The sequence below is a fragment of the Pongo abelii genome, chromosome 1 (assembly GCF_028885655.2).
Source record: "Pongo abelii isolate AG06213 chromosome 1, NHGRI_mPonAbe1-v2.0_pri, whole genome shotgun sequence".
Taxonomy (NCBI): domain Eukaryota; kingdom Metazoa; phylum Chordata; class Mammalia; order Primates; family Hominidae; genus Pongo; species Pongo abelii.
Genome location: NC_071985.2, coordinates 170,672,961 through 170,687,127, shown reverse-complemented (window position 1 = coordinate 170,687,127; position 14,167 = coordinate 170,672,961). Strand labels below are relative to the sequence as shown.

At 38.5% G+C, this 14,167-nt stretch overlaps 1 protein-coding gene across 6 annotated transcripts in view; it reads right to left on the bottom strand.

Moving 5' to 3' along the window:
• Nucleotides 1-2,868: 2,868 nt before the first annotated feature.
• DOCK7 (dedicator of cytokinesis 7) overlaps nt 2,869-14,167 on the bottom strand; it is a 238,434-nt gene continuing 227,135 nt past the window's right edge. For all 6 annotated transcript variants that reach the window (XM_054533642.2, XM_024251423.3, XM_054533652.2 and 3 more), the window contains 2 exons: nt 5,397-5,564; nt 2,869-3,312 (listed from right to left, as the gene is read on the bottom strand). In XM_054533642.2, coding sequence (XP_054389617.1) covers nt 3,270-3,312; nt 5,397-5,564 — 211 coding nt within the window. In that variant the 3' untranslated portion in view covers nt 2,869-3,269. The remainder of the gene's footprint in view (nt 3,313-5,396; nt 5,565-14,167) is intronic.

The following is a 14,167-nucleotide window of genomic DNA, read 5'->3' as shown; positions in this document are numbered from 1 at the left end:
AATGCTATTGGGATAACACTATAATACCCCATTTCAACAAGGAGTGCCTTCTCAACTAAAAAAAAATCACAGTAGGCTGGGCGCGGTGGCTCACACCTGTAATCCCAGCGCATTGGGAGGCTGAGGCTGGTGGATCATGAGGTCAGGAGATCAAGACCATCCTGGCTAACACGTGAAACCCCGTCTCTACTAAAAATACAAAAAATTAGCCGGGGGTGGTGGCGGGCACCTGTAGTCCCGGCTACTCAGGAGGCTGAGGCAGGAGAATGGCATGAACCCAGGAGGCGGAGCTTGCAGTGAGCCGAGATTGGGCTACTGCACTCCAGCCTGGGCGACAGAGCGAGGCTCCGTCTCAAAAAAAAAAAAAAAAAAAAAAATCACAGTTACGTAATGTCTTAACATTTTTTCATAGGATGATGAGATGATAATAAAGTCATGGTTCTCCCCACCTTTCAGAATCACTAATGGAAATCCTTAAACAGTTCTGAGCACTACCCGTAAGTTTTGAATGGAATGGGTCTAGGATAGACACTGGGCCTCTAATACTTGAGAGACAGCCAGTTTTAAGAACTAACACAAATTCCTGATGTGGGAAAGTTCCATTTTAAGAAAAATGAAGTTTGTAAGAAGTTTGTATCATACGAATGTTTAAGAGGAAGCCTCTGTTCTGAAGGATGTCAGAAAATAATTGGTTTTGCATGATAATTAAGTCATAATCATATAAATCATAAAGTCCTTGATATTGTTAGAGATTTGTGAGATTTTTGTCCAAACTCTTATATAAATGTAACCTAATGAGAAGTGATCCTTCAATGGTTCCTTATTCTCTCCCTTACGTTTATACCCACCACTGACCCCCAAAGAAGGGAAAATGTCACTTTTTTTGGAGGGGAGGGATTTCCATTCTTGACTCCTTACCTTTCCTTATTGTTCATTTGGCTCCTCAAATAGAGTTTTGAGGTTATGCCCTTCTGACTCAGATTTGGTCTAACAATGTAGACTCATCTGAAAAACGTTTTTGTGATTCAGTCTTTGAATTGATGTAGACAAGAGGAATTTGAGATGATACTGCCCATTAAAGTACACAGAGTGTGGGATATCAACCATCACTTAGGCTCTCAGAAGTAGATATTTTTTAGTATATTTTGAATATTTACTACATTGACTATAGAATGAAGGCAATACATTAAATCTGACCAGTTTTTTTTTTTTTTTTTGAAACGGAGTCTAGCTCTGTCACCCAGGCTGGAGTGCAGTGGCGTGATCTCGGCTCACTGTTAAGCTCCGCCTCCCGGGTTCACGCCATTCTCCTGCCTCAGCCTCCCGAGTAGCTGGGACTACAGGCTCCTGCCACCTTGCCTGGCTAATTTTTTTTATTTTTAGTAGAGACGGGGTTTGACTGTGTTAGCCAGGATGGTCTCTATCTCCTGATCTTGTGATCTGCCTGCCTTGGCTTCCCAAAGTGCTGGTTTTTGTTTTTGACTTAAGAGTCTTGCTCTGTCACCCAGGCTGAAGTGCAGTGGCACAATCTTGGCTAACTGCAACCTCCGCTTTCCAGGTTCCAGTGATTCTTATGCCTCAGCCACCCACGTAGTTCGGATTACAGGCATGGGCTACTACACCTGGCTGATTTTTGTGTTTTTAGTTTTCGCCATATTGACCAGGCTGTTCTCGAACTCCTGGCCTCATGATCCGCCTGCCCTGCCTCTCAGAGTGCTGGGATTATAGGCCTGAGCCACTGCACCCAGCCCATCTGATCAGTTCTTTTATATATATGTGTATGTATGTATGTATATGTGTATGTGTGTGTGTGTGTATATATATAGAGAGATGATAGTTTTTTTTTTTTTTTTTTTTTTTTTTTGAGATGGAGTCTCTGTTGCCCAGGCTAGAGTGCAGTGGCTCGATCTCTGCTCACCGCAACCTCTGCCGCCCGGGTTCAAGTGATTCTCCTGCTTCAGTCTCCCAAGTAGCTGGGATTACAGGCTCCTGCCACTGCCTGGCTAATTTCTCTATTTTTAGTAGAGACGGGTTTTCACCATCTTGGCCAGGCTGGTCTTGAACTCCTGACTTCATGATCCACCCGCCTCGGCTTCCCAAAGTGTTGGGATTACAGATGTGAGCCACCGCGCCCGGATCTGGTCAGTTCTTAAGTGATTCATGTAACTGGTCAGTAGAAGAAAAGGATTATAAATGATGCCATTCTGTAAGCTGCACTACTACTCAAAAACCATTGTTCTAAACTGTTCTGGAAATCATTACTATGCATTGTTTTGGAAAAACTTGCCAAGAATTAAAATGTTACTTCTCAAAATTTTTTTCTGTATGACTTTTTCATATAATTTTAGATGAATTAAAGCACCTAATTTTACTTTTTATATGCTTCTAAACTCTACAAGTGTCAGAAAATAGGTGATTTCTCAAACTCCAGCTGTGTTATCTTCATGGTGCTACAAGATAGCTTTAAGTAGGTTCTAATTTACTGGTTTACATCGTCAAAAACTGATGGCTGGCTTTAATTTGAAACAGAAATCATTCATTTTAGTTGCTAAGAATCATGAAGTTCATACTACTATCATTGGTGTAATAAGATTTAATCAAGTTAAGCTGTCGTCACTGGTATTAGTTATCCCAGTATTTAAATTATTTTACACAAAGGTTTTACTAAGTAAAGTTCTGCAATTCTAAATTCCTTTTTTGGGTATGTAAATGGAAAATAACTTTGAAACAGTTACCAAAGTCATTTATTTAATTTTGGGCTATCTATGATTTTTATTTTGCTAGGTTTGGAACTAGTTCTTGAGTCAGCCCTTTAATTGTTCTCTGCCATTGTCAATAATAAAAATTTTGAAGTCCCACTCAGTAAAATTAGTGTAAACATTCACATATTTAATAGTACCTTTAAAATAAGCATTACTACATTTAAAATGGTTCCAAAATGAATCTATAAATGGTAATATAAATTAAAAAATACGAACTTAAAGTGAATAAATTTAACGTTAGCTATGGTATAAATAATGGTAAATGTATAGTGTACCTTTGAGTCATTAAAATGTCTTAAAAGATAACAGCTTGTTACCAGAACATTAGAAACCATAGCCATGATTCTCAAGCATTAACAATCTACATTTGATATTTTCTTGGCCACTGCATTCTTCAATGAATAATAATTTCCAGAATTCCATTCCATGTTGTTTTCCAACAGATCTTTTCACACTTGATGTTGAATACATGGCTCTTTGCAGATGAATAATACAAGTGCATTCAGTTTAGAGATCCATTTTGCGAAGGCTCATTCGACTAAAGGAATCTCTGGGAAAAAAATGAGAGGACATATTACAAGAAAACAATTTTTGCATATACTTTTAAATGTCTTACATGGTTTTTTCTGCCAGTTACCTCAAAGTTTTGCCACCATTTCTTAGTAACTTCCAAGTTGGATGCTCATCCTACATACTCTGCCTTAAATATTTTGGCTTATAGATTTAGCTATAGAAGTGTATTACAGTCACCACTTACTGGTCTTTTGTATTCATTTGTCTGACTGATGCTGCAGATATTGTAATAAACAAGACAAGGACTTAAGGGATAATGGGAGAGATTTCAGGAAAAGATTTGGGGTTTTTTACATGGCAAAAGTCAGGTGTTTATTAAATTTTAAGTCTTAAACCAGTTGTTCTCAAGCTTTGTCTCAGGTCCCTTTTACACTCTTAAAAATTATTGAGAACCCCAAGAATCTTTTATGTGGGCTATACGTGGATGTTTATCATATTAGAAATTAAAACTAAGAACATCTTAAGTTACTATAAAATAACCTGTTACATGTTACTATAAATAGCATTGCTTATTAAAAATGATTTGCAAGAAGCTTTAGGAGAGTGGTACTCATGTAGGAGTCTGGCTTAATGCCTATGTTCTCACATGTGCTTCTATAGTCAATCTTTTCCAATGTCACATCTCAACCTGTAGAAATCTCCACTGTACCCTCACAAGAGAATAAGTGAGAAAAGGCTAATATTTGGCATTAATATGAAATTAGTTTTGACTTAGGGAAATTCCTGAAGTTAGGGGAGTCTTAGGGACTCCCCTCTCATGGGTCCAGGATCCCTACTGCAAATATTCCTGATTTAATAAACCAGCAAAATTAAAAATTCAAATGCTAAAGAAGAATTTTAAACTTAAATTCTAAAAAAGAGTGAAGGGAACGATACTCCTGGAATACTCTTAACATATTTTCTATTATCAGTTGATTTCTTTTGCTTATCCTTCGTGCCATTAAGGTTAAGCCATGAGGCTTAATATCTCCAGGAAAGCAAAAGGCCAAGTACAAAGAGATCACATTGGCTTCAAATCTCAAAGCTTACTTTGAAGGGAAACAGCAGTCTTGAGAGCTAGATACTGTTCATCAAGAAAAAGTTTTTCAAAACTGCCTAAAAATATTAAGAACTAAATAAAGCTTGGAGGATTGGCCAAAAAGTAGATCACAGAGGAAGGCAAAAACTCGGATGTTGTAAGACAAAATTTTGGTCAGGAAGAATACAGCCTTTCCATGGAGATCTGAAGGAACTGAGATAGGGATTAGGCCTATCTCAGGGACCCAGCACCCTGGCTCTCTGGGATCTCTGACCTGGTGGGTATAAGACTGGGAGAGGGGGAGTGGAAGCAGCAAGAAGGAAAAACTTCCAAAAAGATTGAAGGGGAAACCAAAAGTGGAGGGGACTAGTATGTTTCTCATTGGGGATTTTGAGAGGAAACCATCTTTTGAGAGGAAATCAAATGTAAATTTGATTTCAAAATGCAAGAAAGTTTACTTTTTGCAGTTATTGTGTCCTTTCCAGAATTCTGGTACTATAAAGTGAAATGTCAGGCACTGTCCTAGGAACTTTTCACATCTGTAATGTCATTTAATCTCCACAACAACGTCTTTAAGTTCTATCTCATTATACAGAGGAGAAATCTAAAGAAATTATCTGCTTAAATAATAGAACTAGGATTTCGTTGTAGAAAATTCCAAGTTAATGACAGGACTTTGTGTGGTGTCCTGGTTAATATGAGTACCAACTTTTTGATTCTCAAGTTATTTACCTTGTAGAATGATTATAGATGATACAGGTTGAACATCCCTAATCCAAAATTCTGAAATGTTCCAATAGCAGAGACTTTTTAAGCGCTGACATGATGCTCAAAGGAAATGCTCACTGAAGCATTTCAGATTTTTGGATTAGGGATACTCAACCAGTAAGTGTAACATGAATATTCCAAAACCTGAAACCCCAAACACTTTGGTCCTAAGCTTTTCGGATAACAGATGCTCGAGCTGTAAAAAGACTTATACTAGTTTAACATGTTAGGTTCCAGAGGAAAGAATATCTAAAACCACTTAAAAATAAGCATACCTGTGGCAGGTGACAGGCAATACTGCCTTGTATAACTGAGGGATCTTTCTGTTGATCAGTGGCTGTAGGGCCTCTTTAAGGCGATGATAGTTTCTCTCCAGTTCCCTTTGATACTCCTTTTGATCCGGCCCAATTAAGCTCTTATTTTTTCTTAAGGCATCTTCACACCTAGGAAAAACAGGATGTTATCAAGATATTACTTCTGGCATAGTTTGTGGGTTTAATGCCATACACAAAATATATATACATGTATATGTGGGCTTAATGACACACAACACACACTATATATGTGGGCCTAATCACACACACATACACACAAAATACAGGCCAGGCATGGTGGCTTATGGCTGTAATCCCAGCACTTTGGGAGGTCAAGGCAGGCGGACCACTTGAGCCCAGGAGTTCTGAGACCAGTCTGGACAACATGGCAAAACCTCGTCTCTACAAAAAAATGCAAAAATTAGCCAGGCATGGTGGTGCACTCCTGTAGTCCCAGCTATTCATGAGGCTGAAGTGGGAGGATGCTTCGGCCCAGGAAGTGGAGAATGCAGTGAGCTGAGATTATACCACTGCAATCCAGCCAGGGCAACAGAGTGGGATTGTCTCAAAAGTGTGTGTGTGTGTGATTGCACCAGTGCACTCCAGCCTGGGCAACCGAGTGGGACTGTCTGAAACAAACGTGTGTGTGTGTTTACCATGATGAGGACATTTAGTTTTTCAGCTGAATGTTAAATAATCATCTTTTGTTTTAGGTTTAAGGCAGGGAACAGATAATCAGCTGAGTTCCTGTAAAATCTACTAAACATTTACTTCCAGTGTCATTAAATTGAAAATTATCTGAAGGCATTTTTTTCACATCACCACTTGACTAGAAGCTCTTTCAGGGATGTAGTCATGCTCATTTATGTGGCACCAATGTCATCTGGCACAGTGCTTTGCCTGTGTTCAAATATTTCTTAACTGAATAGGTTTTTTTTTTTTTTTTTTTTTGAGATGGAGTCTCACTCTGTAGCCCAGGCTGGAGTGCAGTGGTGTAATCTCGGCTCACTGCAAGCTCCGCCTCCCAGGTTCAAGCAATTCTCCTACCTCAACCTCCCGAGTAGCTGGGATTACAGGCGCCCACCACCACGCCCAGCTAATTTTCTTTATTTTTAGTAGAGATGGGTTTCACCATCTTAGCCAGGCTGGTCTTGAACTCCTGACCTCGTGATCCACCCGCCTCGGCCTCCCTAAGTGCTGGGATTACAGGCGTGAGCCACTGTGCCCGGATAAATGAATAGATTTTGATGACAGTCCTTTATCCAAATTAATTCAAGTATTTGAGAAAAGTATCTGGACCCTGACAGACAATGAAGGAAAGGATATTTACAAATAATATATATATCTCTATATATTTGTGGAATGCCACTAAAGTGATGCTTAGTAGAAAATACATAGCCTCAAATGCTTATATTAGAATGCTAAAACTGAAAAGCTAAGCAACTTAAAGTATTAGAAAGGAAATAAGATTGTAAAATAGAGTATCAAAAATTGCAAAAGTTGGTTCTTTGAAAAAACTAAAAAAACAAACTAAGCTCTGGCAAGATTAAATGAAAGAGGTCAAATATCCCCTACCAGAAATTTAAAATGGAACATAAAGTTAAATACAGCAGAAGTTTTAAAAGGCATAGAGGATATAATGTACTTTTTCTTTTTTTTTTTTTTTTTGAGACAGAGTGTTGCTCTGTCACCTATGCTGGAGTGCAATGGCATGATCTCTGCTCACTCCAACCTCCGCCTCCTGGGTTCAAGTGATTCTCGTATTTAGCCACCTGAGTAGCTGGGACTACAGGCTCACATCACCACACCTGGCTAGTTTTTGTATTTTTAGTAGACATGGAGTTTCTCCATGTTGGCCAGGCTGGTTTTGAACTTCTGGCCTCAAGTGATCTGCCTACCTCAGCCATCGAAAGTGTTGGGATTACAGGCAGTGAGCCACCACACCCGGCCAATAAAATTGTACAATTTAATACAAAAAAACCCTCTGAATTTATATTAATTGATATTAATAGATTAATGTAGATTTTCTGCTAAATTATTAATAATCTATGTTAATCTAGATTAATATAATTTAGCAAAACAGACTCAATGAAGAAAAAAATGGCAATAATCCTAAAATAATCAAATAGGTTGAAACAACTGTCACAAATCTATCCACAAAGAAAACACTAAATTCTACTAAACATCCTAGGGACCAATACCCGAATGTAATGCAATTATTCTAGAGTATATAAAAAAATGATTCCAGGCCGGGTGCAGTGGCTCATGCCTGTAATCCCAGCACTCTGGGAGGCCAAGGCGGGCAGATCATGAGGTCAGGAGATTGAGGCCATTCTGGCTAACAGTGAAACTCTGTCTCTACTAAAAAAATACAAAAAATTAGCCGGTCGTGGTGGTGGGTGCCTGTAGTCCCAGCTACTGGGAGGCTGAGGCAGGACAATGGCATGAACCTGGGAGGCAGAGCTTGCAGTGAGCAGAGATTGTGCCACTACACTCCAGCCTGGGTGACAGAGCAAGACTCGTCTCAAAAAAAAAAAAAAAAAAAAAAGATTCCAGAGTATAGGGGAAAAGAACTATTCTTGAGGGGAGTTCCCAACTCATATTTCAAGGCTGGGATACCAAAACCTAATGAAGACTATATGAAAAAAATTATAATCCAAGCTCACCCATAAAAATAATTGTAAAACTTCCAAACAAAAACACAGTTGGCCCTCCCTATCTGTGGGTTCTGCATGCATGAATTAGACCAAACATGGATTGAAATAATAATTTAAAAAACTGTGTTGAACATGTACAGACTTTTTCTTGTCATTATTTCCTATACAATACAGTATTAACAACTATTTACATTATATATTAGGTATTTTAAGTAGTCTAAAAATGATTTAAAGTATACAGGAGGATGTACATAGGTTATATACAAATACTACACCATTTTATATAACATATTAAACTTGTCTTCAGATTTTGGTATCCACAGAAGGCACACTGATGGACAATTTTAGCAGAAAACTTGTGCCAGTGTATTGAACACACACACACACACACACACACCCTCCAAGTATTTTTCTTTCTTTTTTTTTGAGACAGGGTCTTGCTTTTTGCCCAGGCTGAAGTGCAGTGGCACGATCTCAGCTCACTGCAGCTTTGATCTCCTGGGCTCAAGGGATCCTCCCACCTTAGCCTCCCAATTAGCTGGGACTACAGGAGTGCACCATCATGCCCGGCTAATTTTTGTAGTTTTAGCAGAGACAGGGTTTTGCCATGTTGCCCAGGCTGGTCTCAAACTTCTGAGCTCAAGCGATCTGCCTGCCTCAGCCTCCCAAAGGGCTGGGATTTACAGGCATAAGGTTGACCACACTGGCCAAATTTTTTAATTCCTGGAATAAATGAAAAGTTGGGTCATAAAATCACTAAGTTTTTGGATTAAAAGATTAAAAGAGATGCAGAATAAAAGCACTTGATAATAAACTTTTAAAACCTGTCATATTAAAACCTCTTTGCATAACTACAAATAGGTGGGTAGTCCTTTAACCATAATTAAAAATCTACAAAAAACCTGTAGCAAACATACTTAGTGGTGAAAACCCTTTTAGAGAAGGAACAAGAAAATGATGTCCTCTCTATTCCTAGTCAACACAGTACTTGGACGTCCTAATTATCATTATAAGACAAGAAAAAGATTCTACAGATAAATTATTAGAATTAATAAGTAAGTCTGATAAAATTCTCATGTAAAATATATAAAGTTAACTGCAGCTGGGCACAGAGGCTCACACCTGCAATCCCAGCACTTTGGCAGGCTGAGACCAGAGGACTGCTGGAGCCCAGGAATGAGAGACCAGCCTGGGCAACATAGTGAGACCCTGTCACTATAAAATTAGGTATAGTGGTGAACACCTGTGGTCCCAGCTACTTGGGAGGCTGAGGCAGGAGGATTGCTTGAATCTAGCAGGTCAAGGCTGCAGTGAGCCATGATCACACCACTGCACTCACTCCAGCCTGGGTGACACAGTGAGACCCCATCTCAAAAAATTAAAATAAAATAAAATAAAAAATAAAATAAAATAAAATAAAATAAATAAAATAAAATAAAAGTCAACTGATTTTTGGTAGAGCAGGAAACAGAAAACACAATTTTAAAAGATAACATTAAGGCCGAGCACAGTGGCTCATGCCTGTAATCCCAGCACCTTGGGAGGCAGAGGCAGGAGGATCACCTGAGGTCAGGAGTTCGAGACCAGCCTGACCAAGATGGAGAAACAGCATCTCTACTAAAAATACAAAATTAGCCAGGCGTGGTGGTGCATGCCTGTAATCCCAGCTACTTGGGAGGCTGAGGTAGGAGAATCGCTTGAACCCAGGAGGCAGAGGTTGCAGTGAGCCGAGTTCGTGCCATTATACTCCAGCCTGGGCAACAAGAGCAAAACTCATCTCAAAAAAAAAAAAAAAATTAATAAAATCATAAAAGCATTATATACTAAAGAATAAATTTTAAAATGTACAAGACCTCTACACAAAAACTTTAAATAGTATTAAGAAAACATTTAAAAGACCTAAGTAAATGGAAAAATATACCATATTCATGGACTGATGTCAATTCTCTTCCAACTGATCTATAAATTCAGGTTATTTTTTGGGTGCATGGAGTGAAAAATTGATTCTAAAATTTAAAATTTATATAAAATTGAAAACAGCCAAAAACAGTCCTTCAACAAAACAAGGTGAGAGGAATTGCTCTGCCACACAGCAAAGCTTATTATAAAGCAGCAGTAGTTAAGAGAGCATGACATTAGCTGAAAGAGAGAGAGTTAGAGTACGGTAGGAGAATAAAGATCCCAAAAACATATGCACATAAACACGGGTGCTTAATTTATAATAGTGATGACACTGCAAACCAGAAAGAAATTTATAATAGTGATGACACAGCAAACCAGACTTTCACCACAAACCTGTGAATGCCTTTTAAATAAGTGGTAATGAGTCAACTGGATATCCGTAAAGGGAAAAAAAACCTAAACCATATCTCATACCATATTCAATAAATGGCAGTGAGATCATGATTATCAGTTATCAGTATGGACAAAAATCAAACTGATCCCTACCTTGAACCATACACAAAAATCAATTGCAAATGGATTTTTTTTTTTTTTTTAAGAGATAGGGTCTCACTACATAGACTTGAACTTCTGGCCTCAAGCCATCATTCTACTTCGGCCTCCTGTGTAGCTGGGACTACAGGCACTCACCGGCTCTTGCAGGCACATTTTTTTAAAGTAGAAAAAGCTTTTTTTTTTTGCCTCCCCCACCCTTTGTTTAACCTATATTGATAAAGGAAAAGATTGAATCATTTAACTACATTAAATTTAAGAACTTCTGTTTGTAGGGGAAAAATGACAAGTCTCAAATTCAGAGGAGATATTTGTGATATTAACAAATGATAAAGCATTCAGAACACACAAATACCCTTAGAAATCAGTAAGGAAAAGAATCCAATAGGAAAATGATAAAAGACTTGAATATGTAACTTTACAGAGGAGGGAAGAGAAATGGCTAACAGACACATGAACCTCTTTGGTAAAGAGATATTCAACCTCTCGGTAATCAGGGAAATGCAAATTTAATCCACGACTACCTATCATTTCACATCCACTAGTTGGTAAAAGTTACAATGTTAGATAATATCAAGTATTGGTGAGGATATATAGTAATAGGAACTCAAATGCTACTGATGGGAATGTAAATTTGGCTTACACACTTTTGAAAAAAATGTGGCATCGTCTGAGGATGAACCTATGAACCAACAATACTATTCTTAATTTTAAGCCCTAGAAAATCTCTTGTACATGTATGTCCAGAAATAAGGTAGACGGATATTTGAGTAGCACTCTTTGTAACTAAAAACAAAACAAAACAGGAAACAACCAAAATATCCATCAACAGAAGAATGAATAAGTCATTCTTCTTAATGAATAAGGCATATTATTCTTATGAATAAGGCATATTCATAAAACGGATTATGTAAAAATAAATTAAAGCAACATTTACCATAGATATATCTCACAAATACTGAAAACAGCAACTCACAAAACATTGTATACACTGTTAAAGTTAAAAAAATGCAAAACAAAATATGTTATTTAGGGAACCATTTATGATAGAACTATAAAAACAAGAAAGGAAATGATAAATATGAAATTCAGGATACTGGTTACCCCTGAAGGAATGGAGGGAAATGGTATCAGAGAAATATACACAGGGAGGGGATCTCAAAGTCATGGTCATACTTGGTTTCTTAGGCTGGGTGGTAGACACGACTTTTTTCTTCCTATTCTTTAATAGCAAATGTTATAAATATTATTTTCAATCTATTGAAGATTTAATGAAAAACGTTTTAAAAAAACAAAACCCCAAAACAAAAAGTAAACACATGGAAAAGTGCTTGCTGTTTTTAGTAATAAAAGCAATTTTCTTTTTTTTTGAGCTGGAGTCTCGCTCTGTCACCCAGTCTGGAGCACAGTGGTGCGATCTCGACTTGCTGCAACCTTTGCCTCCTGGGTCCAACGGAGTCTCCTGCCTCAGCCTCCCGAGTAGCTAGGATTATAGGCACATGCCACCACGCCCGGCTAATTTCTTGTATTTTTAGTAGAGACAGGGTTTTGCCATGTTGGCCAGGCTGGTCTCGAACTCCTGACCTCAGGTGATCCACCCACCTCGGCCTCTCAAAGTGCTGGGATTATAGGCCTGAGCCACCATGCCCGGCCGTCAGTCTGTTTTAAATGGTGCCTCAATTTGCTTTTATTGGCTGGGCGCAGTGGCTCATGCTTGTAATCCCAGCGCTTTGGGAGGCTGAGGCAGGTGGATCACCTGAGGTCAGGAGTTCGAGACCAGCCAGGCCAACATGGCAAAACCCCATCTCTACTAAAAATACAAAAATTAGCTGGGTGTGGTGGTGCGTGCCTGTAATCCCGGCTACTTGGGAGGCTGAGGAAGGAGAATCGCTTGGACCCGGGAGGCAGAGGTTGCAGTAAGCCGAGATCGCGCCACTGCACTCCAGCCTGGGTGACAGAGAGAGAATCCATCCCCCCTAAACAAAAACAAAAACAGACTGACCAAAAAAAAAAAATTCTATTTAAATGTAAGGTGTATTGAGACTAGTAAATGTGCACTGTTGGCACTGTTAATACAGCTGACCATTTAACAACATAATTTGCAACTGTGAAAGTCTGCTTATACGTGGATTTTTTACAATGAATATAACTCTTTGGAGATTTGTGAAAAAACTTGAAAACAAATTGTGTAGTTGAGAAAAATTTTAAACAGAAAAAGATGTCATGAATGCATAAAGTATATGAAAATACTGGCCTATTTTATTATTTACTATCATAAAATATATACAAAACTTACCCACATAAACACGGACCCTGCATGGCACCATTTGTAGTAGAGAAAAATGTAAACAGATGTAAAGATACATTATTAAGTCACAACTGAAAAAAACTGCAGTACATACTGTACTACTGCCATAATTTTGTAGCCACCTCTTGTCGCTACTGTGGTGAGCTCAAATGTATCTGCTTAAAATGCCATGTGATGCTATCTCCAGGTGAGCAGTTGTTGCTGCAGTAAATTGCATATCACAGTAAAGAGTGATTTCTCATAGTTCTTGTGTATTTTTCATTGTGTTTAGTGCAACCATAAACTTTGAATAATCCATGGGGCCTACATGAAGTGCCACTAGTGATGCTGGAAGTACTCCCAAGAAGCAGAAAAAAGTTATGACATTACAGGAAAGAGGTGAATTGCCTGGTATTATAGATTGAGATCTGCAGCTACAGTTGCCCACCATCTCAAGATATATGAATCCAGTGTAAAGACCACTGTAAAAAAAAGAAAAGGAAATTTGTAAGCCCGTAGGCATGAAAACCTTGCACTTTTTGTGAAATGCCATTTTTGTTGTTGTTGTTGTTTGTTTTTTTGAGATGGAGTCTTGCTCTGTTACCCAGGCTGCAATGCAGTGGCACAATCTCAGCTCACTGCAACCTCTGCTACCCAGGTTCAAGTGATTTTCCTGCCTCAGTCTCCGGAGTACCTGGGATTACAGGTGTGTGCCACCATACCTGGCTAATTTTTGTATTTTTAGTAGAGATGGGGTTTCAGCATCTTGGCCAGGCTGGTCTTGAACTCCTGACCTCATGATCTACCTGTCTCGGCCTCCCAAAGTGCTGGGATTACAGGTGTGAGCCACTGCACCAGGCCTAGAAATACCATTTTATCTCATATCAAAAATGCAGCTTTTATGTGGGTATAGGATTGCTGTAAGAAAAGTATACCTGTAGATTAATGATTTGAGAAAAAGTGAAGTCATTACACAACAAGGCAAAGGGAAGGTAAAAGATCTAAAGCTGGATAATTTAATGCCAGCAAAGGATGGTTTGATAATTTTAGAAAGAGGTCTGCCTTTTTAAAATGCCAATAAACAGAAGAGGCAGTTTCTACTGACCAAGAAGCAGCTTCTGCCAACCAAGAGGCAGCAGACAAGCTCCCAGATGCCACTACAAAAATCACTGAAGAAGGGGAATATTTGCCTGAACAGTTTTTTTTGTTGTTGTTGTTATTTTTTCTGAACAGATTTTTAATGCAGATAAAAGTGCCCTATTTAGAAAAAAAAAAAAATGCCACAATGGACATTTGTTACTAAAAAAGAGAAGTGAGCAATAGGATTTAAGGCA